Raw genomic sequence first — 24933 nt, forward strand, 5'->3', positions numbered from 1 at the left:
CTATCAAGCATTTCAAAAAGAATTGACACCAAATTCACAAAATTGAAGAGGAGTGAAAATACCCAACAGATTTTATGAAGCCAACATCACCCTATTACCAAAGACAGACAAAGATACTACAAGAAATGAAAATTATAGACCAATCTCTCTAATGAATATAGATTTAAAAATTCTCAACAAAATACTTGCAAATCAAATCCAACAGAATATCAACAGATTTATACAACACGACCAAGAGGGATTAATTCTTGGAATGCAAGGCTTGTTCAAAATAAGAAAATCAATGTAATACACTACATTAACAAATTGAAGGAAAAAAACACACATGGCATCTCAATGCAGAAGAAGCATTCAACAAAATCCAGCATCCTTTCTTGATAAAAACAAGCCAAAAAATAGGAATAGGGAAGCGGATGTGGCTCTACTAGTTGGGCATTCACCTATCACATGGGAGGTCCCAGGTTTGTGTCCTGCTGCCTTCTAAAAGAAGATGAGCAGAGGCTGTCTCCCACCCCAATGAGCTAGATGCCACCACCCACCACAACGAGCTAGACACTGCCTCCTGTCACAAGTTAGATGCAGCCTCCTACCACAGTGAGCTAGATGCCACAAGCCAGCAGATGCAGCAGCCTGCGGGGAGCAGATGTGGCTCAAGTCACGGGGCACCTGCCTCTCTGGGGGAGGTCCCGGGTATGGTTCCCGGTGTCTCCTGGTGAAGGTGAGCAAACAGTCAGTAGACAGATGAGAGAGTTATCTGGGGGAGGGGGGGTAAATAAAGGAAAAATTAAAAAATTATTAAATCTTTTTTTTTAAAGATAGAAATAGAAGGAAAATTCCCCAATATGACAAAAGGGATATATGAAAAACCCACAGCCAATATTGTACTCAATGCAGAGAAGTTGAAAGCTTTCCCTTTAAGACTGGGAACAAAACAAGGATGCCCACTCTCAGCATTGTTATTCAACATTGTGCTAGAAGTTCTAGCTAGGGCAATTAGACAGAAAAAAAATTTAAAAGCATGCAAATAGAAAAAGAGAAAGTAAAACTCTCAGTACTTGTGGATGACGTGATCTTATATTTAGAAAATTCTGAAATGTCTACAACAAAGCTACTTGAACTACCAAATGAGTTCAGCAAAGTGGCAGGATATAAGCTCAATATACAAAAATCAGTAATGTTTTTTATACACTAGTATTGAACAATTTGAGGAGGAAATCAGGGGGAAAATTCTATTTATAATAGCAACAAAAAGAGTCAGATACCTAGGAAGTAATTTAATCACAGAAGTACAGGACCTATATGCAAAAAACTACAAAACAATGCTAAAAGAAATAAATGAAGACCTAAACAAATGAAAATACACTCTGTGTTCATGGATCGGAGGACTAAATATCGTGAAGATGTCAATCCTGCCCAAACCAATTTATAGATTCAATGCAATATCAATCAAAATCCCAAAAGTCTACTTTAAAGAAAAGGCAATTATCAAATTCTGTTTGCACCCAGATAGACAAAAGCATGCTAAAAAAGAAGAGCAACATGGGAGGAATTTCACTGCCTGGCCTTGAAACATATTACAAAGGTACGGTGGTCAAAACAACATGGTTGTGGCATAAAGATAGACACATCAATCTGTGCAATAGAATTGAGAATTCGGAAATAAACCCTCATCTATACAGTCAACTAGTTTTTGACAAATCTACCAAGTAATGTTAATGGAACAAAACAGTCTCTTCAACAAATGGTACTTGGACAACTGGATATCTATAACCAAAAGAATGAAAGAGGACCCTATCTCATTCCTTATATAAGAATCAATTCAAAATTGATCAAAGACCTAAATATAAAAGCCAGGACCATAAAATTACTAGAAGAAAATGTAGGGAAACATTTTAAATACCTTGTGGGAGGTGGTGTTTTCTTGGACCTTATACGCAAAGCATGCAAAATAACAACAAAGATAGATAAATGGGACCTCTTCAAAATTAAACACTTTTGCACCTCACAGAACTTTGGGTGAAAAGGCAGCTGACCAAATGAGAGAAAATATTTGGAAATCGCATGTTCAATAAGGGTTTAATATCCATGCTATATAAAGAGATGTTACAACTCAACAATAAAAAGACAAACAACCCAACTAAAAAATGGGCAAATGGGAAGCAGATTTGGCTCAACAGATAGAGCGTCCACCTACCACATGGGAGGTCCAGAGCTCAAACCCAGGGCTTCCTGACTGGTGTGATGAGCCAGTCCACACGCAGTGCTGATGCGCGCAAGGAGTGCTGTGCCGTACAGGGGTGTCCCCCGCGTAGGGGAGCCCCACGCGCAAGGAACGCACCCCGTAAGGAGAGCCTCCCAGTACGAAAAAAGTGCAGCCTGCCCAGGTGTGGTGCCACACACATGGAGAGTTGATGCAGCAAGATGACGCAACAAAAAGAGACACATTTCCAGTGCCGCTGACAAGAATATAAGCGGACACAGAAGGACATATAGCAAAAGAAGACAACTGGGGAGGGGAGGTGGGGAAGGGGAGAGAAATAAAATAATAAATAAATCTTTTTTTAAAAAAAGGGCAAAAGTCTTGAATAGACATTTGCCCAAAGAACAAATACGAATGGCAAAAAACCACATGAAGAAATGCTCAACATCACTAATAATTAGGGAAATGCAAATCAAAATTACAATGAGATATCATTTCACATCTATCAGAATGGTCACTATTAAAAAGACAGAGAACTATAAGTGTTGGGGAGGATGTGGAGATAAGAACACTTATTCACTATTGATGGGAATGCAAAATGGTACAGTCACTGTGGAGGACTGTTAGGCAGTCCCTAAATAAGTTGAATATAGATTTGCCATGTGACTGGGCATGTGTATATACCCAGAAGAACTGGGACCTATGACACGAATAGACATCTGCACACCAATGTTCAAAGCAGTGTTATTCATGATTGCTAAAAGTTGGAAACAACCCAGTTGTCCATCAACTGATGAACAGATAAACTGTGGTTTATTCACACAATGGAATATTAAGCAGCTTGTATGAAGAAATGAAGTCATAAAGCATATGTCAACATGGATGAACCTGAAGGACATTATGTTGAGTGATGCAAGCAAGACACAAAAGGACAAATACTGTACGATTGTGTTACTATGTACTAAATATATTGTGTAACATAGTGTATGATTCCATTGATATACAATTTAAGTATGAATCAACTTATAAAGATGAAATTTGATTAGTGGCTACATAGGGTTACATAAGGCATGCTAAGGGGTGTGGAGTTTTTAGTTTTGGAGTAATGAAATAATTCTAAATTAATTTGTAATGATGAATCCATAATATTGTGATTATACTAAAAGTCATTGATTATACACTGTATTTTTAAAGATATGTTTGTTTATTAATCCCTCCCCTCATTGTTTGTGTTCACTGTCTGCTCTCTGTGTCCATTCGCTGTGTGTTCTTCTGTGTCTGTTTGTCTTCTCTCTAAGCGGCACCGGGAACCATTCCTGGGCCCTTCCAGAGTGGGAGAAAGGCGCTCAAGCTCTTGCGCCACCTCATCTCCCTGGTCTGCTGCATCTCTTATTGTATCTCCTCTGTGTCTCTTTTTGTTGTGTCATCTTGCTGCACCAGGTCTTCATGCGGGCCAGCACTCCTGCATGGGCCAGCTTGCTGTGAGGCCAACTTACTTTCACCAGGAGACCCAGGAATAGACCCCTGGACTCCTATATGGTAGATGGGGGTCCAGGTGCTTGAGCACATTCACTCTCTGATTTTACAATTTAGATAGATTGTAAGGTATATGAATATATCTCTATAAAACTGCTTAATAAATAAATAAATAATTGTGCAAGAATAGCCAGAAATAGCAGCTATGTACAGTAGGGGAAACAGAGAAATTGCAAGCTGAAGAATTTTCTTGTTTGTCTGTTTTTTTGTTTATTATTATTACTATTATTGAAGTAATGAGAATGCTCTAACAATGACTGAAGTGATGAATGCACAACTATGTGATTATACCAAATACCATTGACTACACACTTGTGGATGAATTGTATGCTTTATTAATAGGTATCAATAAAATTGATTTGTAAAAAATAAAAGTAAAATGGAATCACTTCTATACAGCAAACAAACAAACAATGTTACCAATTCTGCACAAATTAAACTCTGCTTTCCATTTTCTAACCACATTCTATTCTTTGGTGACTTATATTCTATTAAGTCCTTGAGTTTGCCCGTTATATTTAGTTCAGAAAAGCAAAATCATACAAAATTCATCCTTTTGTGCCTGGCTTGCTTCACTCAACATAATATTCTCCAGGTTCATCCATGTTATCATATGCGTCATGACTTCATTTCTTCTTACAGCTGAATAATATTCCATCATAGGTACATGCCTCAGGGTTTTTTAAAATCCATTTTTCAGCTGATGGAGTCCTGAGTTGTTTCCATCTTTTGGCAATTGTGACTAACGTTGCTATGAACATCAGTGTGCAGATGTCTGTTCTTACCACTGCTCTCAGTGCTTCTGGGTACATACCTAGTAGTGTGTATTGCCATGTCATATGGTAGATCCTTATCTAACTTCCTCAGGAACTGCCAAACAGACTTCCACAGTGGCTGTATCATTCTACAATCTCATTAAGAGTGAATAAGTGTTCTTATCTCTTCCCATCCTCTCCAACACTTGTAGTTTTCTGTTTTGTTAGTAGTGGCCATTCCAGTAGGTGTGAAATATCTCATTGTAGCTTTGGTTTACTTTTCCTAATAACCAGTGATGTTGAACATTTTTTTATGAATTTTTTTTTCTTTGGCCATTTGTATTTCTTCTTAGAAAAATGTCTATTCAGGTCTTTTGCCCATTTAAAATTGGGTTATTTGTCTTTTTACACTTGAGTTGTAGTATCTTTTTATATATAGTTGATATTAGACCCTTGTCAGGTGTGTGGCTTTTTTAAAACTTTATTTTGTACATTTAATAATTGAAAATATAAACAATTAAAAACTAAAAAGAAAACACAGTTGGGAAGCAGCTGTGGCTCAATCAGTTAGGCTCCTGCTTACATATGGGTTCGCATCCCGGGGCCTCCTTGTGAAGGCAGGCTCACCCGCACACTGCAGAGAGCCACCAGCCCACAAGCGCTGCGGAGTGCCACCCAGCCTACAAGCCCCATGGAGAGCCAACTCAGCAAGGTGACGCAACAAAAAAGGGAGACAAGGAAAAACACAGAAGAGCGTGCAGCGAATGGACACAGAGAGCAAACAACAAGCAAGCTTCAAGGGGGGAGGGGATAAATTAAAAAAATAAAAATACAGACACACAGGAGAATGCAAAGTGAATGGACACAAGAGCAGACAGCAAGCAAGCCACGGGGTGGCAGGGCGGGGGTGGCGGTTGGATTAAAAAAAAAGAAAACACAGTTGAATAAAAACGTACATTTCTCAATTAAATGTACTGGATACCTATAAATTTTTTTGATTCATACAATATGTTACACAATATATTTGGTTCATAGTAATGCAATCATGCAGTATTTGTCCTTTTGTGTCTGGCTTGCTTCACTCAACATAATGTCCTCCAGGTTCATCCGTGTTGTCACATGCTTTATGACATCTTTTCTTCTTACAGTTGCATAATATTCCATCATGCAAATATACCACAGTTTGTTTCCATTCAGCAATTGATGGACACCTAGGTTGTTTCCAACTTTTGGCTATCAGGAATAATGTCCCCGTGAACATTGGTGTGCAGATGTCTGTTTGTTTCATGGCTCTTAGTTCTTCTAGGTATATATACAGTAGTGGTATTGCAGGGTCATGTGGCAAGTCTATATTCAATTTCTTAAGGGACTGCTAAACAGTCCTCCACAGTGGCTGTACCATTCTGCATTCCCACCAACAGTGAATAAGGGTTCATATCTCTCCACATCCTCTCCAACACTTGTAATTCTCTGTCTTTTTAATAGTGGCCATTCTGATAGGTGTGAAATGATATTTCATTGCAGTTTTGATTTGCATTTTCCTAATCATTAGTGATGTTGAGCATTTCTTCATGTGGTTTTTTTAAAAAAGATTTAATTTTTATTTCTCTCCCCTTCCCCCTGTTGTCTGCTGTGTCCATTCACTGTGTGTGTTCTGTGTCCACTTGGGTTCTTGTCAGCTGCACATGGAATCTGTGTCTCTTTCTGTTGCATCATCTTGCTGCATCAGCTCTCCGTGTGTGCAGTGCCACTCCTAGGCGGGCTGCGCTTTTTTTGCATGGGGCAGCTCTCCTTACGGGGTGCACTCCTTGAGCGTGGGGTTCCCCTACGCGGGGACACCCCTGCGTGGCATGGCACTCCTTGTGTGCATCAGCACTGCACATGGGCCAGCTCACCACATGGGTCAGGAGGCCCTGGGTTTGAGCCCTGCACCTTCCATGTGGTAGGCAGATGCTCTATCCATTGAGGCAAATCCACTTCCCCATATTTGCTCTTTGAACAAATGTCTATTCAAGTCCCATTTTTTAATTGGGTTGTTTGTCTTTTATTGTTGAGTTGTAACATCGCTTTATATATCCTGGATATTAAATCCTTATCAGATATGTGATTTCCAAGTATTTTCTCACAGTGAATCAGCTGCCTTTCCATCCTTTTGACAAAGTCCTGTGAAGTGCAAAAGTGTTTAATTTTGAGGAAGTCCCATTTATCTATTTTTTCTTTTGTTGCACGTGCTTTGGGCATAAGGTCCAAGAAATCACCACTTACTACAAGATCTTGAAGATGTTTCCCTATGTTTTCTTTTAGTAGTTTTATGGTCTGGCTTTTATATTTAGGTCTTTGATCGATTTTGAGTTGATTCTTGTATAAGGAATAAGATAGGGGTCCTCTTTCATTCTTTTGGTTATAGATATCCAGTTGTCCAAATACCATTTGTTGAAGAGACTGTTTTGTACCATTAACATTAACTTGGTAGTTTTGTCAGAAACCAGGTGACTGTATAAATGAGGGTTTATTTCTGGGTTCTCAATTCTATTCCACTGATCAATGTGTCTATCTTTATGCCAGTACCATGTTGTTTTGACCACTGTACCTTTGTAATATGTTTCAAGGCCAAGCAGTGAAATTCCTCCCATGTCGCTCTTCTTTTTTTAATGCTTTTGGCTATTTGGGTGCACTATCTCTTCCAAATGAATTTGGTAATTGCCTTTTCTTATTCTATAAAGTAAGCTGTTGGGATATTGATTGGTATTGCATTGAATCTATAAATCAGTTTGGGTAAGATTAACATCTTCATGATATTTATTCTTCCAACCCATGAACACAGAATGTCTTTCCATTTGTTTAGGTCTTTTAAAATTTCTTTTAGCATTGTTTTGTAGTTTTCTGCATATAGGTCCTGTACTTCTTTCGCTAAATTAAGTCCTAGGTATTTGAGTCTTTTTGTTGCTATTGTAAATGGAATTTCCCCCCTCATTTCCTCCTCAGCTTGTTCAGTTCTAGTGTAAAAAAACATGACTAATTTTTGCATGTTGATCTGGTATCCTGCCACTTTGCTGAACTCATTTATTAACTGTAGTAGCTTTGTTGTGGATACTTCAGGATTTTCTAAGTACAGGATCATGTTATCCACAAACAGCGAGATTTTACTTCCTTTTTCCTATTTGGATGCCTTTACTATTATTTTTTTCTGGTCTAATTGTCCTAGCTAGAACTTCTAGTACAATATTGAATAACAAAGGTGGCAGTGGGCATCCTTGTCTGGTCCTGATCTTAGAGAGAAAGGTTTCAACCTTTCTGCATTGAGTATATTAGCTGTGGGTTTTTCATATATGCCTTTTATCATATTGAGGAATTTTAATTCTATTTCACTATTTTGAAGTGTTTTAATAAAAAAAAGAATGCTAGGTTTTGTCAAATGCATTTTCTGCATCGATTGAGATTGTCATGTGTTTTTTTCCCTTCAATTTTTTAATGTGGTGTATTACATTGATTGATTTTCTTATGTTGAACCAGCCTTGCACACTAGGAATAAATTCCACTTGGTCACTGTAGCAGTTTCAATTAGTTATGAATCTCATAAATAGATATTGGAGACAACCAACAAGATGGCAGTGGAGTAAGGAGTTCCTAGAATCAGCTCCTGCTACAGGGCAGTTAGTAAGTACCCAGAACTATCTGGAACTAGCTGAAGCACCTGTTTAGGGGCTCCAGGAGACCAGAAGAGCATCCTGCAAAATACTTGAAGGAATGAAAGGAGGAGACTGCCCATCTGCAGAGAAGACTTGTAAGTAGAGCACCCCACGCCACAGAGGCCAGTGCCTATCCTCCACTGGAGGCACAAGCTGCCTCTGGAGCTGTTCTGTGGCTAGAATTGAAAGCTCCACTTCCCAAAATGGGGGAGGAAGAGATGGTTGGGCACCAATTTCAGCTACTGATGAGTAAATTCAGCAGGTTAAAGTATAATTCTAAGAACAGCTAAAGTTTGAGCCTGTCAAAGTCAGAAAGAGGCCAGTGGCCACCATCTTAACTCTGTGCTTGGCACAAGGGGAAGCAGGAAGGACTGAAAATCACAGTGCTGGTAGAGACTGACTTCTTTCCATCCAGATCAGATTGCAGCTCTAGCCAAGCCCCAATCCCTCTTCTGGCAGGGAGGAAGCTGCAGGGACCTGATCCAGCCTCTCTGGGAAATTACTGGTCAAGCTGTGGAGGCCAGTGATTATCCTGCTTTGGTGGCATGAGCTGCCCAAGGAGCTATTCTGTGACTGGAATTGGAAGCTCCATTTCCCAAAAAGAGAGGAGAAAGAGATGGTTGGCTGCTGATTTCAGCTACTGATTTATAGACTCAGCTGGCTTAGATATAACCCTGGTAACAACTGGCGTGTGAATTATCCAAGTTGGAAAGAGGCTGGTGGCTGCCATTTTGACTCCACCTCAATCTGCGGGGAAGCCAGTATTGAAAATCACAGTGACGGTAGGAACCAATTTCTTTCACCCAGATTGGCTTGCAGCCCTAGACTAGGCTTCAGCCCCATCTCTGGCCAGGAAAATGCTGGCAGGCCCTGCACCAGCCTATCCAGGTAACTGCAGGTAACTTTGTTTGGCACAGACTGAAAATTGGAAATCTACTAGGGCAATCGCGGTCATCTTGGACCCGCACTGCATAGATTGCTGCTCACACCTGCAGCTCCATCCCTGCCCCAGGCAGGGGAGAAAGGGGTAGGAAGCTTCATCATTCTCTCTGGGCAACTATGGTCTAGGCCTGCATGACTTGGATTATTCCACACAGCTGTGACTCTGTTCCTACCCCTGGCAAAGTAGAAAGCTGGAGGAAGCTTCACTGGTCCCTGGGGTAATGAGGGCAGCTTGAGCCTCCATAGCTTATAGCACCAACTACATCCTTGGTTCCTACTGCACAACCCAGAAAGGGAGAAAAGCCCTAAACTAAAGAGAAAAACTGCACCCAGAATAAATACTCTAGTAAGCCAGGTGCCAAGACACCAACAAAAAATTGCAATCCATACCAAGGAATAGGGAGTTATGGCCCAGTTCAAGGAACAAGATAAGCCTCCAGATGACATAAAGGAGTTGAGACAACTAATCATAGATGGTCAAACAAATCTCCTTAATAAATTCAATGAGATGGCTGAAGAGATTAAGGATATTAAGAAGACACTGGATGAGCGCAAAGAAGAATTTAGAAGCATACATACAAAAATAGCAGATCTTATGGGAATGAAAAGTGCAATAAATGGAACTTAAAAAACATTGGAATCATATAATAACAGATTTGAAGAGGCAGAAGAAAGGATTGGTGAGCTTGAAGAAATGGCCTCTGAAAGTGAACATACAAAAGGACAGATGAAGAAAAATGGAAAAAATTGAACAAGGTCTCGGGGAACTAAATGAAGCGAAAGATATGCAAACATACATGTCCTGGGTCCCCCAGAAGGAGAAGAGAAGGGAAAATGGACAGAAGGAATATTTGAAGAAATAATGGTAGAAAATTTCCCCACCCTATTGAAGGACATAGATATCCATGTCCAAGAAGCACAATGTACTCTCATCTGAAAAAATATAAATAGCCTAACTCTGAGACACATACTCATCAGAATGTCAAATGCCAAAGACAAAGAAAGAATTCTGAGAACAGCAAGAGAAAAGCAATGCATAACATATAAGGGATACCCATTAAGATTAAGTGCTGATTTCTCACCAGAAACCACGGAGGCAAGAAGACAGTGCTATGACATATTTAAGATACTACAAGAGAAAAACTTCCAGCCAAGAATCTAATATCCAGCAAGACTGTCTTTCAAAAATGTGAGATTAGAATATTCACAGATAAATAGAAACTGAGAGAATTTCTAAGCAAGAGACCAGATTTTCAGGAATACTAAAAGGTGTGCCAGAGCCTGAAAAGAAAAGACAGGAGAGGCCTGGAAGAGAGTCTAGAAATGAAGATTATATCAAAAAAGTAACCAAAAGTGTCAAAAGACTGGTGAAAATAAAATATGACAGATGAAACACAAATAGTCAGGAATAAACTTAACCGATGATGTAAAGCACTTGTATTCAGAAAACTGCAGCTCAGTGTTAAAAGAATTCAAAAAAGTCTAAATAACTGGAAGAACATTCCATGCTCATGAATTGGAAGACTAAATATCATTAAGATGTCAATTCTACTCAATTTGATATATAGATTCAATGCAATCCTGGTTATAATTCCAGCAGCATTAAAGAAAAAATTGAAAACACAATCACCAAATTTATTTGGAAGGGCCAACAGTCCTATTTGAATAGCCAAGAAACATCATAAAAAGGAAAATCAAACCCTCATCTCCAAACTTTAAATCATATTACCTAGCTATGGTGGTGAAAACAGCATGGTACTGCCTAAAGACAGACACAATAGACCATTGGAACCAAATTGATGGTTCAGAAACAGACCCTCACATGTATGTATGGTCAAGTGATTTTTGACTAGCCTGTCAAACTCACACAGCTCAGGCAGAGCAATCCATTCAACAAATGGTGCTGAAAGATTTGGATATCCACAGCCAAAAGAAGAAAAGGGGACCCCTATCTCACACCTTCTCCAAAAATTAACTCAAAGTGGATAAAAAACTGAAAAATAAAAGCAAGAACCATAAAACTTCTTGAAGAAATTGTAGGAAAATAGCCTCAAGATCTGGTGGTAGGTGGTGGATTCTTAAAGGACATAAGAGGAGGACTGAGATGGACTACTGATGTTTATTATAGGTAGAAGTTTTAATTAGCTTTACTGTAAAAGTGTGGAAATGGATAGAGTGGATGGTGACACACAGTGAGTAACAGCTAGTTTATAAATCGGGATGTATCTGTATGTAAATGCCAATTGACAGAATTCTAGAGAATAATCTAGGAACTGAATAGCCCAGTAAACCAAGAGGTGGATGAGAATTTTGGTTGATGGTACAGATGCAAGAGTGTCCTTTGTGAGCTAGAGCAAATGTACATCACTACTGCAGGGTGTTGGGAATGTGGAGGAGCATGGGAAAAATACAGCTGGAGTGTCCTATGGACTGTGGTTAGCAGTAATAATATAATATTCTTGCATCTATGCGAAAGATGTACTGTGTTGATAATGAAGCAGTATGGAAAATGTGAGCCAAATGTACACCATGGACATGATAACAATCAGATGATATTGTCTTATCTGTAGCAAATATTCCACCACAGTGCAGTGTGTTGGTGGAGGGGTGTTGTTTGGGAGTTCTGCATGTGTGCATGATTGTTTTATAAGTTTACAACTTCTGTCATAAAAAATATATTTAAAAAATAATAATAGTGTGGGTTGGGGGAAAAACACACCAAATATAAGATAAGGACAATGATTAGTAGTAAGATTTGACAATATTCTTTCATTGGAACAAATGTCTCACGACAATGCAAGGTGTTGGTGGAGGGTTGATGTATGGGACCCCTGTATCATGTTATGCATGTTTGCTTTGTAAGATCACAACTTTTAATATACACTTAATTGTTTATGTATGTGTGTGTGTATATATATATATATGATATAAAGATAATAAAATAGGGTTGGTTGGGGGAAAATACTTGAATTAGTAGTAATATTTTGACAATGCTCTTTAATCATTAGTTAAAAAGGTTTCACAACAATGCAAGTTTTTCATGGTAGGTGAGTTATGAGAGTCCTGTATGATGTTATATATGTTTGTTTTGTTTTGTTTTGTTTTTATAAAGGGTTTTGGGATTTTTCCTTTTTTTTTTTTTTTAAAGATTTATTTATTTAATTTCCCCCCCTCCCCTGGTTGTCTGTTCTTGGTGTCTATTTGCTGCGTCTTGTTTCTTTGTCCGCTTCTGTTGTCGTCAGCGGCATGGGAAGTGTGGGCGGCGCCATTCCTGGGCAGGCTGCTCTTTCTTTTCACGCTGGGCGGCTTTTCCTCATGGGCGCACTCCTTGCGCGTGGGGCTCCCCCACGCAGGGGACACCCTTGCGTGGCACGGCACTCCTTGCGTGCATCAGCACTGCGCATGGCCAGCTCCACACGGGTCAAGGAGGCCCGGGGTTTGAACTGCGGACCTCCCATATGGTAGACGGACGCCCTAACCACTGGGCCAAAGTCCGTTTCCCATATGTTTGTTTTGTAAGTTCACAACTATTATCATACACTTATTGTTTATGTATGAGTGATATACTTCAATAAATTAATTTAAAAAATAAATATTGGATTATGTTTGTAAACTGGTGCATAGCTGGGCATGATTAAATTACGATTAGGGCTTTGATTGGGCCATGTCAATAGGGTGATAAAAGACATGGCAAAGGATAGAGTTGGGGATTTTGATGTTAGAGTTTTGATGCTGGAGTTTGATCCTGAAGTCTTAAGCTGGAGCCCTGGGAAGTAAGCACACAGAGTAAAGAGAAGGAAGCCCTGGAAAGAGTGGAATTCAGGAAGCCTGAACCCTGGCAGATGTCGGCAGCCATTTTACTCCAATATGTGAAAATAGACTTTGGTGAGGGAAGTAACTTACGCTTTATGGCCTGGTATCTGTATCCTTTATAAAAACCAAATAAATACCCTTTATAAAAACCAACCAATTTCTGGTATTTTGCATCAGCATTCCTTTGCCTGACTAATATAGTCATGATGTATAAGTCTTTTGATATGCTGTTGGATTTGATTTGCAAATATTTTGTTGGGAATTTTTGCATCTATGTTCATTAGAGAGGTTGGTCTGTAATTTTCTTTTTTTGTAGTATATTTATCTGGCTTTGGTATTAGGATGATGTTGGCTTCATAAAATGTGTTGGGTATTTTCACTCTTTTTCAATATTTTAGAAGAGTTTAAACAGGATTGGTGTTAATTCTTTTTGAAATGTTTGGTAGAATTCACCTATGAAGCCATCTGGTCCTGGACTTTTCTTTGCTGGGAGATTTTCAATGACAGATTCAGTCTCCTTAAATGCAATTGGTTTGTGAAGTTCTTGTATCTTTTATATTATCAGTGTAGTTTGCTTGTGCATTTCTAGGAATTTGTCCATTTCATCTAGGTTGTCTAGTTTATTGGCATACAGTCTCATAATGTCCTCTTGTGATTTTTTTAAATTTCTGTGGGGTCTTGTTGTAACTTCCCCCTTACATTTCCTTTTTTTAATTAAAGATTTATTTATTTTTATTTATTTCTCTCCCCCTTTTGCCTAACCCCTGTTGTCTGCTGTCTGTATTCTTCTATGTCTGCTTGCATTCTTGTCAACAGCAACAGGAATCTGTGTCTCTTTTTTTTTTTTAAGATTTATTTTTTATTTATTTCTCTGCCCTTTCCTGCCCTGCCCCCATTTGTCTGCTCTCTGTGTCCATTCACTGTGTGTTCTTCTGTGTCCACTTGTATTCTTGTCAGTGGCACCCAGAATCTGTGTTTCGTTTTTTGTTGCATCATCTTGCTGCATCAGCTCTCCATGTGTGTGGTGCCATTCCTGGACAGGCTGCACTTTTTTTCATGCTGGCTGGCTCTCCTTACTGGGCACACTCCTTGCGCATGGGGCTCCCCTATGCAGGGGACACCCCTGCTTGGCACGCCACTCCTTGTGCACATCATCACTGCACATCATCACTGAGTGTGGGACAGCTCATCACATGGGCCAAAAGGCAGAGGCCCTTGGTATGAATCTTGGACCTCACATGTGGTGGGTGGATGCCCTATCCATTGGGCCAAATCTGCTTCCCCTGTGTCTCTTCTTGTTGTGTCATCTTGTTGCATCAGCTCTCCGTATGTGCAGTGCCACTCCTGAGCAGGCTGTGCTTTTATTTTTGTGTGGGGTGGCTCTCCTTGCAGGACACACTCCTTGTGCATGGGGCTCCCCTATGCAGGGACACCCCTGTGTGTCACGGCACTCCTTGCGCATGTCAGCACTGCATGTGGACCAGCTCACCACATGAATCAGGAGGCCCTGGGATTGAACACTGGACCTCCCATATGGTAGATGGATGCTCTATCAGTTAAGCCAAATCCACTTCCCCATATTGTCTTCCAATTCATTTGATTTTGGAAATTTGTGCACATCTTGCTGATTAGTTCTCTCAAATTTTGCATCTCCTCTGGGGCTTTGATATATTCCTTACCTTGGGCCATGTCGTCTATTTTTGTAGTATGGCTCATAATTTTTTGTCAATATCTAGGCATCTGATTAGGATGTAGTTTACTCAGCTGATCAATTTCTTTCTCTTTAGTAGGGATTTAGTGGCAGGAGGCTGTGTGTTACCACTGCTCTTTGATTCTTGGCTCCACATGGATTGTTAAGATTGTCCAGCTAGTTCCTCAAAACTGGGCACCAGACTCAGTAATTGGTTGTAGAATCACTCATAGGGCCATGGAGAAGGAGGCTGTAGAGGTGGGGGGAAATACCTCTCCTACTTATTTTTAATTTTCTTGCATGTACTTCCTCGGTCTGCCAGCAGATTGCACTCTTCGACAGCTCTCAGTTCAATTTCTGGTTGGAGTGTATTTGTTGCAACATAGAGGGAATTAACGTGATAGAGCTTCCTGTCTGGAGGCAATGAACCTTGTAATTCAAATTTTCTCTTGAGACAGTTCCTCAGCCTTCTCTGGCAGTCCCCTCCCTTTTCCAGGTCAGAAATATTTCCACTCCCCTCTGAGTTCTCAACAATCAGTCCCTCTTAGTAGAGGAGATTGGGAGGGTTGTATTTCTTTATCCCCTTGCTTGCTCAAAGGCAAACAATGGCTACCTGGCCTGGAAGGGTTTCTGGGACAAAGCAGACCAAGTTTGTGAGTCAAAAACTGAGTCATCTTCCTCAGCTCCCAGGGCAAACCAGTGTGTGGTGCCACCTGCCCTGGAAGTGCTTGTGGGACACAGCAGACCAAAGTTTTGGGTCAGAAGCTGAGTCAGCCTTAGGTTGTGTCCCTCTCTCTTCCCTTTCCTGGGGTAGTAGATCTCTGGAGCCCCCTTTGTCTGTAGTCACTGGCCCAGAGGCCCAAGAATTCTAAAGTATCTTTAGTGTGGGAGATGGTGCCCACAGTAGCAGCCAACGCCAGTTTCAACTCATAGCGATTTCCCTCCTTTGTCCCTCTCTCCTCTGGGCAGTGTCCAGTCTTTGCCAAGTGTCCTAAACTCTAGAATATCTTTTTCTAGGCTGTTTCAGGCTGTCCTCTAGCTATTTTGGAGGATAAGAGAGTCCCATGTCTTTCTAGTCCACCATCTTCCCAGAGGTATTCCAGATGTGTGATTTTGTAATATTTTCTCCCATTGAGTAGGCTGCTTTTTTGCCCTCTTCACAAAGACCTTTGAGGTGCAGAAGTGTTTAACTTTGAGGAGGTCCTATTTCCATTTATTTTTTTGTTTGTGTTTTAGGTATAAGGTTTAAGAGATCCATCTACTATAAGATGTTTTCCCACATTATCTTCTAGGAGTTTTATTATGCTCTTTTTTTTTTTTTGAGGTACTGGGTGCTAGGGATTGAACCTGGGACCTTGCATGTGGGAAGCCAGTGCTCAACCACTGAGCCACATCAACTTCCCTGAGTTGTTTTTTTGTTTGTTGTTCATTTTTATATTTTTCAGGAGGTACTGGGAACTGAACCCCAACCTCCCATGTGGGAGGTGGGAGCTCAACAGCTTGAGGCACATCTTCTCCCCTGATTGAATTTGATTTGATTCTTATAGGGAGTCAGACAGGGGTCCTCTTTCATTCTTTTAGTTATGAATATCCAGTTCTTCTAGAATCATTTGTTGAAGAGACTTTTCTGTTCCAGAAAAGTGGGATTGGTAGGCTTTTCAAAAATCAGTTCATTCATAGAGGTGAGGGTCTATTTTTGAACTCTCAATTCAAGTCCACTGACAAATGTTTCTATCTCTATGCCAATACCTCGTTGTTTTAACCACTGTAGCTTTATAATACAATTCAAAATAAGGAAGCATGAGTCCTCTGACTTTGTTCCTTTTTTGGGCATTTTTGGCTATTCAGGACCCTTTTCCCTTCCAAATAAATTTGACAATTGGCTTTTCTATTTCCGTAAAGTAGGTTGTTGGAATTTTGATTGGTATTTCATTGAATCTATAAATCAGTTTGGGTAGTATTGACATCTTCACAATATTTAATCTTCCAATCCATGAACATGGAATGTCTTTCTGTGTCTTTATTTTTTAAAGAAGTTTTAGATTACAGAAAAATTACAAAGAAAATACAGGAAATTTCCATATATCTCACCCCCTCCTTGATGGAAATCTTAAAAATGAGATGGTTCCTCTATTGTCTTTGTTGAATTAAAAGCAACAGTTGCCTAGTATTATAGCTAGATACAGAAAAAAACCTCCTCACCTTTGGATGAAAAATCTATGTAGGTTAAAAAAAGGGAGAGAGTCATAAATCTGATCAAAACAGTGGAATGAGAGCTTCAGGGCTCCATTCCCCCATAGGAAATTTGATTTTTTAAAAAGATTTATTAATTTATTTTTATTTCTCTTCCCTTCCCACCCTCCCCCCAATTGCCTACTTTCTGTGTCCATTTACTGCTTGATCCTCTGTGTCCACGTCCACCTGCATTCTTGTCAGCGGCACCCAGAATCTGCGTCTCACTTTGTTGCATCATCTTGCTGTGTCAGGCCTCCATGCATGTGGCGCCATTCCTGGGCAGGCTGCACTTTTTTCACGCTGGGCGGCTCTCCTTATGGAGCACACTCTTTGCGCATGGGGCTCCCCTACGCAGGGGACACCCCTGCGTGGCACGGCACTCCTTGCGCGCATCAGCACCGTGCGTGGGCCAGCTCAACATGGGTCAAGGAGGTCCTGGATTTGAACTCTGGACCTCCCATGTGGTAGGTGGATGCCCCATCCATTGGGCCAAATCTGCTTCCCCATGGGAACTTTGAATAACCAGGAAAAACTGGTAGACACATCTTTCTAAAAGCTCCAGAAAACAGTTAAAGGATTGCAGTACAGGGGTGGGCACAAAATCAAGAGAAAGTCCACTTAAAAGAGGTAGGATCTCATGGCACCCTAGCTGGTCCCTCCTCCATCTCCTCATTTGGGTGGTGCAGAGCCAGCCTGTGCTCCTAGAGTGGGTCCCTGGGTCCCAGTTCTGGAGGGAGAAAGGTAACCCTCATACACATAGTGGGGGCATGTATCTCTGGTCCAATCTGTCTGGTGGTGGTCTGAGGGACATCTGTTCCAGAACTGGCCTTACATGTTGCAGCAGCTCACTGAGTTCTCCTATAGAATGGTGGGGTGGGGGGAGCAGTCCACTCATGCTGTCTGGAGCAAGGGATTGCTGGCCACAGGACATAAAGTGCAGTGCCCGGACCATGAGGAAATGGCTTCCTAGGGAAGAGGGGACATTTATATACATGTATATGGGAGAATTCCTACTGTTACTGGCACATGCCCAAGACAAAAGGTTTGTACAGAAAGGATCTGGGAGGTCCTTAGTTTTTGTCCTGGAGCTATTCTCCATACGTTTTATGGATAAGCCCTGAAGGAGAGCACTTGCATAAGTCAACCTTCAAAGACTGAGAAAGGTGTTTTCTTTTTTTGCTCCTCCTCTTTCCTTTCCTCTTCCTCCTCCCCCACCTCCCCCACCTCCTTCTTTGTATACAAGGATAGCTCTGTCATAATACTAGCTTGATACAAGCTTAAGGAACAGATGCCTCAGAGTATAAATTTTAGTGATGATAACATACTAAAATATCAAAATGTTCAGGTTTCAACAAAAGGTTACAAAGCATACAAAGAAACAGGAAGCAATGGCCCAGGAAAAGAAGATGAAAAATTAGAAACCACCAATAAAGAGGATCAGACCTAGGTCATTCCAGACAAAGATTTTTAAAAAATGTTTCTATACCCACTAAGCAATAAGTCTCATTTTCCCCCTTCCCTGGTCCCTAGTAATTTTTTTTAGGTACTGGGGCCCAGGGATTGAACCTTTATGTTTTTATCAGGAAGAACCAGGAATCAAACCTAGGAACCTTCCATGTAGGAGGTAAATGCTCAACTGTTTGAGCCACATCCGTTCCCACTAGTAATTTTAATCTACTTTCTGTCACAATCAATTTACATATTCTAATCATTTTATGTAAGTGATTTATGCAATATTGGTACTTTTGTGTTTGACTTGTTTCATTTGGCATGATGTCTTCAAGGTTCTACCATGTTGTAACATGTATCAGAACTTAATTTCTTATTTACAGTTGAATAATGTTCTGTTTTATGTATATACTGCATTTTGTTTGTCTATTCCTCTGATGGATACTTGGGTTACTTCCACCTTTTGGCTATTGTGAATGGTGCTGCTATACACATTGGTGTACATTAAAAAAAAAGTTCTAAATGAACAAGGAACTAAAGGAAATCAGGAAAATGAGAGATGAACACAAATAGAAAATCAATATAGAGATGGAAATTTTTTATTTCAATCTTTATTTTATTTTAAAAACAAAGTTCTAAAATGTGGAAAACATAAACAAGTGTGGTTGCCACATTCTGTTAAAGTTTGAATTCCCTTGAAAATTCCCATGATTGTTTGGATCAGATTCCATTGTAGACATATCTTGTCCATTTGGCCTCATTCCTGGTGGTTGTTCTACCATGCTTTATTGTCCTGAAGCTTTTCTTTGAGCAATCCAAGCTTGAGCCAATGCAGTCCAGTCAATCTGGCTTGGATCCCGTTGGTGCTGGAATGACTCCATTCATTGTTGTTGATTCAAGGACCACTGCTGCCAAGGCTGTCCTCCTTGATCATACATCATGACTTGTTAAATATATTTGATTTTCTATCTCAGAGGTGCACTTTCTGTTTAAAATTTAGGTTGATTCAGACTATAGCTTGGAAGCATGACAGCATGATTATTTATGCCTCACCCCAGTGCTGGAACACTGTTGTCACCACTGTTCCTGCAATACCTTCTCCAACTCATTCAATGCTTCTACTTCTGCAAGATGGAAATTATGAAAAGGAACTAAACAGGAATCAAAAATTCCTTAGAGAGAAATGAGTTTATATGGCTACGAGTTTCTAAAAAAGAGTCTGGAGGCTGGCAGAAGGTTTGCCCTCAAGCACAACTGAGCAGAGTCAGAGAGACAGATAAAGCAGATACAACCCCCAGATATTGGTTCCTTTGAGGGCTAAAGAGACCCACGGGAGTTATGGTCATGGCCGATGGGGTTAACTACCAGGGCAGATGGCCCCTCTTTGGAAATGGTGTTTATGTGTGATGAATCTGGACTCAGATGGGATCTCCCTTCATAAGACTTTCATGCCAATGTGCTGGAGGTGCAGTTAATGTTGGGGTTTAAGATATATTTAGGGGATTTGAATCTCTGGACTGACAATGTCATAGCCAGATCCTGAGCCTCAACAGACTCCAGCACCTACAATCTGATTTATTGGACTTACCACACTCAGCTAAGATGGAGTAAGAAGGACAACCACCACACCATGGAGCCTAGAGTGATTACAACTGAAAATGGGAAGATTGCATCCAGCATCCAGGTGGAATCTGAGCCTCCTCTTGACATAGAGGTGCAATGGACACAACCAATCCAATGTCCACATAGAAGAGGTGGCATTGGAATGGGAAAAGTGGACATAGTGGACGAAGGGTATGGGGTGGAAAGGCAGGAAGAGATGAGAGGTGGAGGCGTCTTTGGGACATGGAGCTGCCCTGGATGGTACTTCAGAGGCAATCACCGGACATTGTAAATCCTCACAGGGCCCACTGGATGGAATGGAGGAGAGTATGGGCTATGATGTGAACCAATGTATATGAGGTGCAGAGGTGCCCAAAGATGTACTTACCAAATCCAATGGATGTGTCATGATGATGGGAACGAGTGTTGTTGGGGGGGGGAGAGGGGGGGTGGGGGGATGGGGTTGAATGGGACCTCACATATATATTTTTAATGTAATATTATTACAAAGTCAATAAAAAATAAAAAAATTAAAAAAAAAAATTCCTTAGAGGAGTGCAACAGCAGATTGGATCTGGCAAAGAAAGAATCAGTGAACTTGAAGGTAAGACTATTGAGGGCGGCGGACTTGGCCCAGTGGTTAAGGCGTCTGTCTACCACATGGGAGGTCTGCGGTTCAAACCCTGGGCCTCCTTGACCCGTGTGGAACTGGCCCATGTGCAGTGCTGATGCACACAAGGAGTGCCATGCCACACAGGGGTGTCCGCTGCATAGGGGAGTCCCTTCGCGCAAGGAGTGCGCCCCATAAGGAGAGCCGCCCCAGCATGAAAGAAAGTGCACCCTGCCCAGGAATGGTGCTGCACACACGGAGAGCTGACACAAGATGACGCAACAAAAAGAAACAAAGATTCCTGTGCCGCTGACAACAACAGAAGCCAACAACAGAAGTGGACAAAAGAAGACGCAGCAAATAGACACAGAGAACAGACAACCAGGGTGGGGGAGGAAGGGGAGAGAAATAAATAAATCTTAAAAAAAAAACCAAAAGACTATTGAAATCATCAAGTCAGAGGAGCAGAGAGAAGAAAGAATGAAGAAAATTGAACCAAGCCTGAGGAACCTGTGGAATATCATCAAGCATACAAATATACACATTGTGAGAGTCCCATCAGAAAAAGAAAGGGGCAGACAGAATATTCAAAGAAATAATTGCTGAAAACTTCCTAAATTCAATGAAAGACATGAATATTCACATCTAAGACACTCAACAAAATGCAAACAGGATAAACCCAAATAGACCAACACCATACCAAGTTATTATCAAACTGTAAAATGACAAAGATAAAGAGAGAATTCTGAAAGTTGCAAAAGACAAGCAACTTTTCACATGTAAAGGAGCCTCAATAAGATTAAGTGCCAATTTCTCATTGGAAAGTGTGAAGGCAAGAAGGAAGTGGGAAGACATATTTAAAGTGCTGAAAGAAAATAATTGCCAACCAAGAATTCTGTTTCTGGCAAAGCTGTCTTTCAAAAATGAGGGATGAATTAAGATATTCCCAGATAAACAAAAGGGCTTCATTGCCACTAGTCTGACCCTTCAAGAAAACCTTAAGGGAGTTCTACAGGTTGAAGGGAAAGGACACTAGATAACTGACTCAAAACAACTGTATAAAGAAATAAAGATCTCCTGTGAGGGTAATGACAGGGGTAAATATTAATGCCCATGCTATTGTATTTTTGGTTTGTAAGTCCACTTTTTACTTCCTACAGGATCTAAAAGGCAAATGCATAAAATGTAATGATAAATCAGTGGCTTTGGGCTGATAATATATAAATATATAATTTGTGACAAGAATTACATAAAGATGGGACAGAGGGGTATAGGAACATTATTTATATATGTTATGTTAAGTTGGTATCAAAGCAAATGAGATTGTCATAATTTTAGGATGTTAAGTTCAAGCCCCATATTAACCACAAAGAAAATATTAGTGAATATGCAAATTCAGAGAGATAAAACGTAGAGTACAGGTTACCAGGAAAGGGCAATGGGGTGTTACTACAAAATAAGTGTAGAAGTTCTGTTGTGGGTGAAGGTAATAATGAAAGGTGGTGACAGCATTGCAATATTGTAAATGTTATTAATCTACTGGATGGTATGTTTAGGAAGGGTTGGAATGAGAAGATTTATGTTGTATATGTTTCCACACACACACACACAAAAAGATAAACTAGAGGGATAAAGACAATTAATGTAATACATGATACTAGATGGGATCTATAGAGGAGGAAAGACTTAAAGGACATTATTGGGACATAAGAAAAAATTGGAATATAGAATGTAAACTTTACAGCAACATTAACTATCCTGAACTTGATAACTGTATTTAAGGTGATTATATAAATGAATATCCTTGTTCGTGAAAAATGTACTTGGAAGTAGTATGTGTTCAAGGAGTATGTTACATGCAACCTGATCTAAAAGGTTCAGAAAATAGATTGATGCATGGTAGATAGAGAGGATGATAAAGCAAAGTTTGCAAAATATTAAAATGGGTGGATCTTGGTATCTGGGGGTGGTGGTGAAAGTTTGCCTTGCAACTGTCCTGTAAGTCTGAATTTATTTCAAAATTAAAATTAAAAGGAGAGAGAAAAATATTATTTTTTAAGAAGTTTCAGACACATAAGAATTTTTCTAAATTATTCTCCTAAGAATAACCTTTGACTTGAAACCATCAATCTGGAAATATCTCTGGAACTCACCTGGACAGAGCTTTCTGTTTCTATGTAAGTGATGGTAACAATATCTTGTTCACTGCTGTTGACTAAAAAATAACCAGATCCTTCCACAAGGCTAAATATTTCCTAGGGAAAAATCAGATAATATTCTGTTCCCTTTGGTTTATAAATAATTCAGAGTGAAAAAATGTCTATTTACTTAAGAAAAAGTATAGGATTAAAAGATTAAGGTCAATGAACTAAAGACAAATATGATTATTAAAGTGTAACTCTCAAGGATAATGCAACCAATTATTATATATGTATTATATATGTGTAACAGTGATTTTTAACATAAGTGAACTTCTAAGATTTTTATACTATAAATTTTAATGACCTAGTGCCCTCCCCTCCAATATGATTCCATTTAACTAGACCCAAACACCTTCTACCTTCACATCATGATGGTTGAAGATGGTGGCATTCTCCGGTAGTACAGTTACATCATCCACCAGGAGCAGCTCCACAGCTGCAGATCTCGGCAAGTTGGAAAGTTCCTAGGAAAGTAATAAGAAACACAAAGGTGAGTATAACCTAACTTCTCAGCTCTGTGAGGAAAGATTCCAGTACTTTCTCAGGTACCAAGATAACAGAATCATAGAGGTACATAGTTCTCATATTTACATCAATTGTAAAACATCTTGTGGAGAAAGAATCTTAAATTTCAATATCTAATTTACATTTCTTAATCCTGATTAAACAATAATCTTCACTGACCTTTGGACTCTTCTTCTCTGAATAGCCTACAAAATTGACTCCAATGAGTACAGTCCCTTTCATCTGATGTACTTTAAGGATCTGATGACCTAGGAACATACAATAACATGTAGAATACAAATGTGTCTCCAGAATACCAAATTTTGCCCTAAATTTTTTCTAATTATTTTGTATTGTAGGGAATAAAAAACATGAATGAAGAAATACAGAAGAAAAATAAAACTGGGTTGTACTACCTTTGCTATTAATATTATATCCCTTGTGACCCTGAGCAACAGGGTCATCTCTTCACTTCCTGTATTTATTAAATGAAGGACTTGGTCAGGCAATAAAAAATTCTTTATAACACTGATGGACTGTGAATGAAAAAATAGACTGATCCCTGGTGTATGGAGAAAATTTTGTTTGATTTACAAGTGGGAGTGAGAAATAATGCGATAGTCCTTTGGGAATTTTTATTCTTCTACACTGATCTTTATATGTAAATGTCATGTCAGTTCCTTATGCAAACGTTTTAAATGGCTAACTATTCCTTATTAGATCAAATTCAAACTCTTTATTAGAAGACTTCCATAATCTAAACACTTTACTCAGTATAGCAGTTTGATATTATTTATGAATTCCAAAAAAAGATATTTGATTATGTTTGTAAACTAGCCTGTTCCTCTGGGTATGATACTCTTTGTATTGGATTCACCTGAGATGTCTTTGATTAAATTAGGTTAAGATTAGGGCTTTGATTTGACCACATCATTAGGGCATGCAGGGCTCAGTCTCCAACCCCTTGGTGGGCTGATAAAACAGACTCTCACAAGGAAGTAGATACACAAAGTAAAAGAACACAGAAAAAGACACAGCAGAGAAGAGAACTTGGTTTTGATGCTGGAGCCTTGGGGAGAGTTGAGCCATTCACCTGATAGTTTACAACTGATCTTGTGAAGAGAACAGAGCATCTGAGCCCGGAAAGAAATGAACGCCGGGGAAGAGACACAAGCCTAATGCCAGTCTACAGTTGAGATTGGAAGAAGCTGAACCCACAGAGCCTTAAGAGGAAAGAGGAAGGCTGAATCCTCACAGACATCATCCACCATCTTGTGTCAACACGTGACAACAGACTCTGGGTGAGAAAGTACCTCTTATGGTACCCTGAGTTGGACTCTTTAGGGACTTGAGATTGTACAGTTCTACCCTTTATAAAAACCAACATATTTCTGGTTCTTTGCTTCAGCATCCCTTTGGATGACTAATATTCATTTCATTTTCTTTCACTGTAGTAGTTTGATATTATTTATGAATTCCAAAAAAGATATTGATTTGATTGTATGAAATTGCATTAAATTCAAAGGTTTCATGTTTGCTTGATTAATCAAGATTAGGGCTTTGATTAGACCACATCAGTAGGGTATGAATCAGGGTTGAGTCCCTGACCCTTTGATAGGCTGATAAAAACAGACAGTTACTCTAGAAGACACACAGAGTAAGATATGGAAGAGGAGAGAACTTGGTCATTTTGGTCCTGCCATGTAA

At 39.8% G+C, this 24933-nt stretch overlaps 1 protein-coding gene across 1 annotated transcript in view; it reads right to left on the reverse strand.

The window, feature by feature from the left end:
- NUP210L (nucleoporin 210 like) overlaps nt 1–24933 on the reverse strand; it is a 229987-nt gene that overhangs the window by 67158 nt on the left and 137896 nt on the right. Inside the window, exons 18-20 of the mRNA XM_004474977.4 lie at nt 23407–23495; nt 23082–23186; nt 22675–22776 (exon numbers count right to left, since the gene is read on the reverse strand). Of these exons, the coding sequence (XP_004475034.2) occupies nt 22675–22776; nt 23082–23186; nt 23407–23495 (296 nt within the window). The remainder of the gene's footprint in view (nt 1–22674; nt 22777–23081; nt 23187–23406; nt 23496–24933) is intronic.

Source organism: Dasypus novemcinctus, chromosome 13 (genome assembly GCF_030445035.2).
Source record: "Dasypus novemcinctus isolate mDasNov1 chromosome 13, mDasNov1.1.hap2, whole genome shotgun sequence".
Taxonomy (NCBI): Eukaryota; Metazoa; Chordata; class Mammalia; order Cingulata; family Dasypodidae; genus Dasypus; species Dasypus novemcinctus.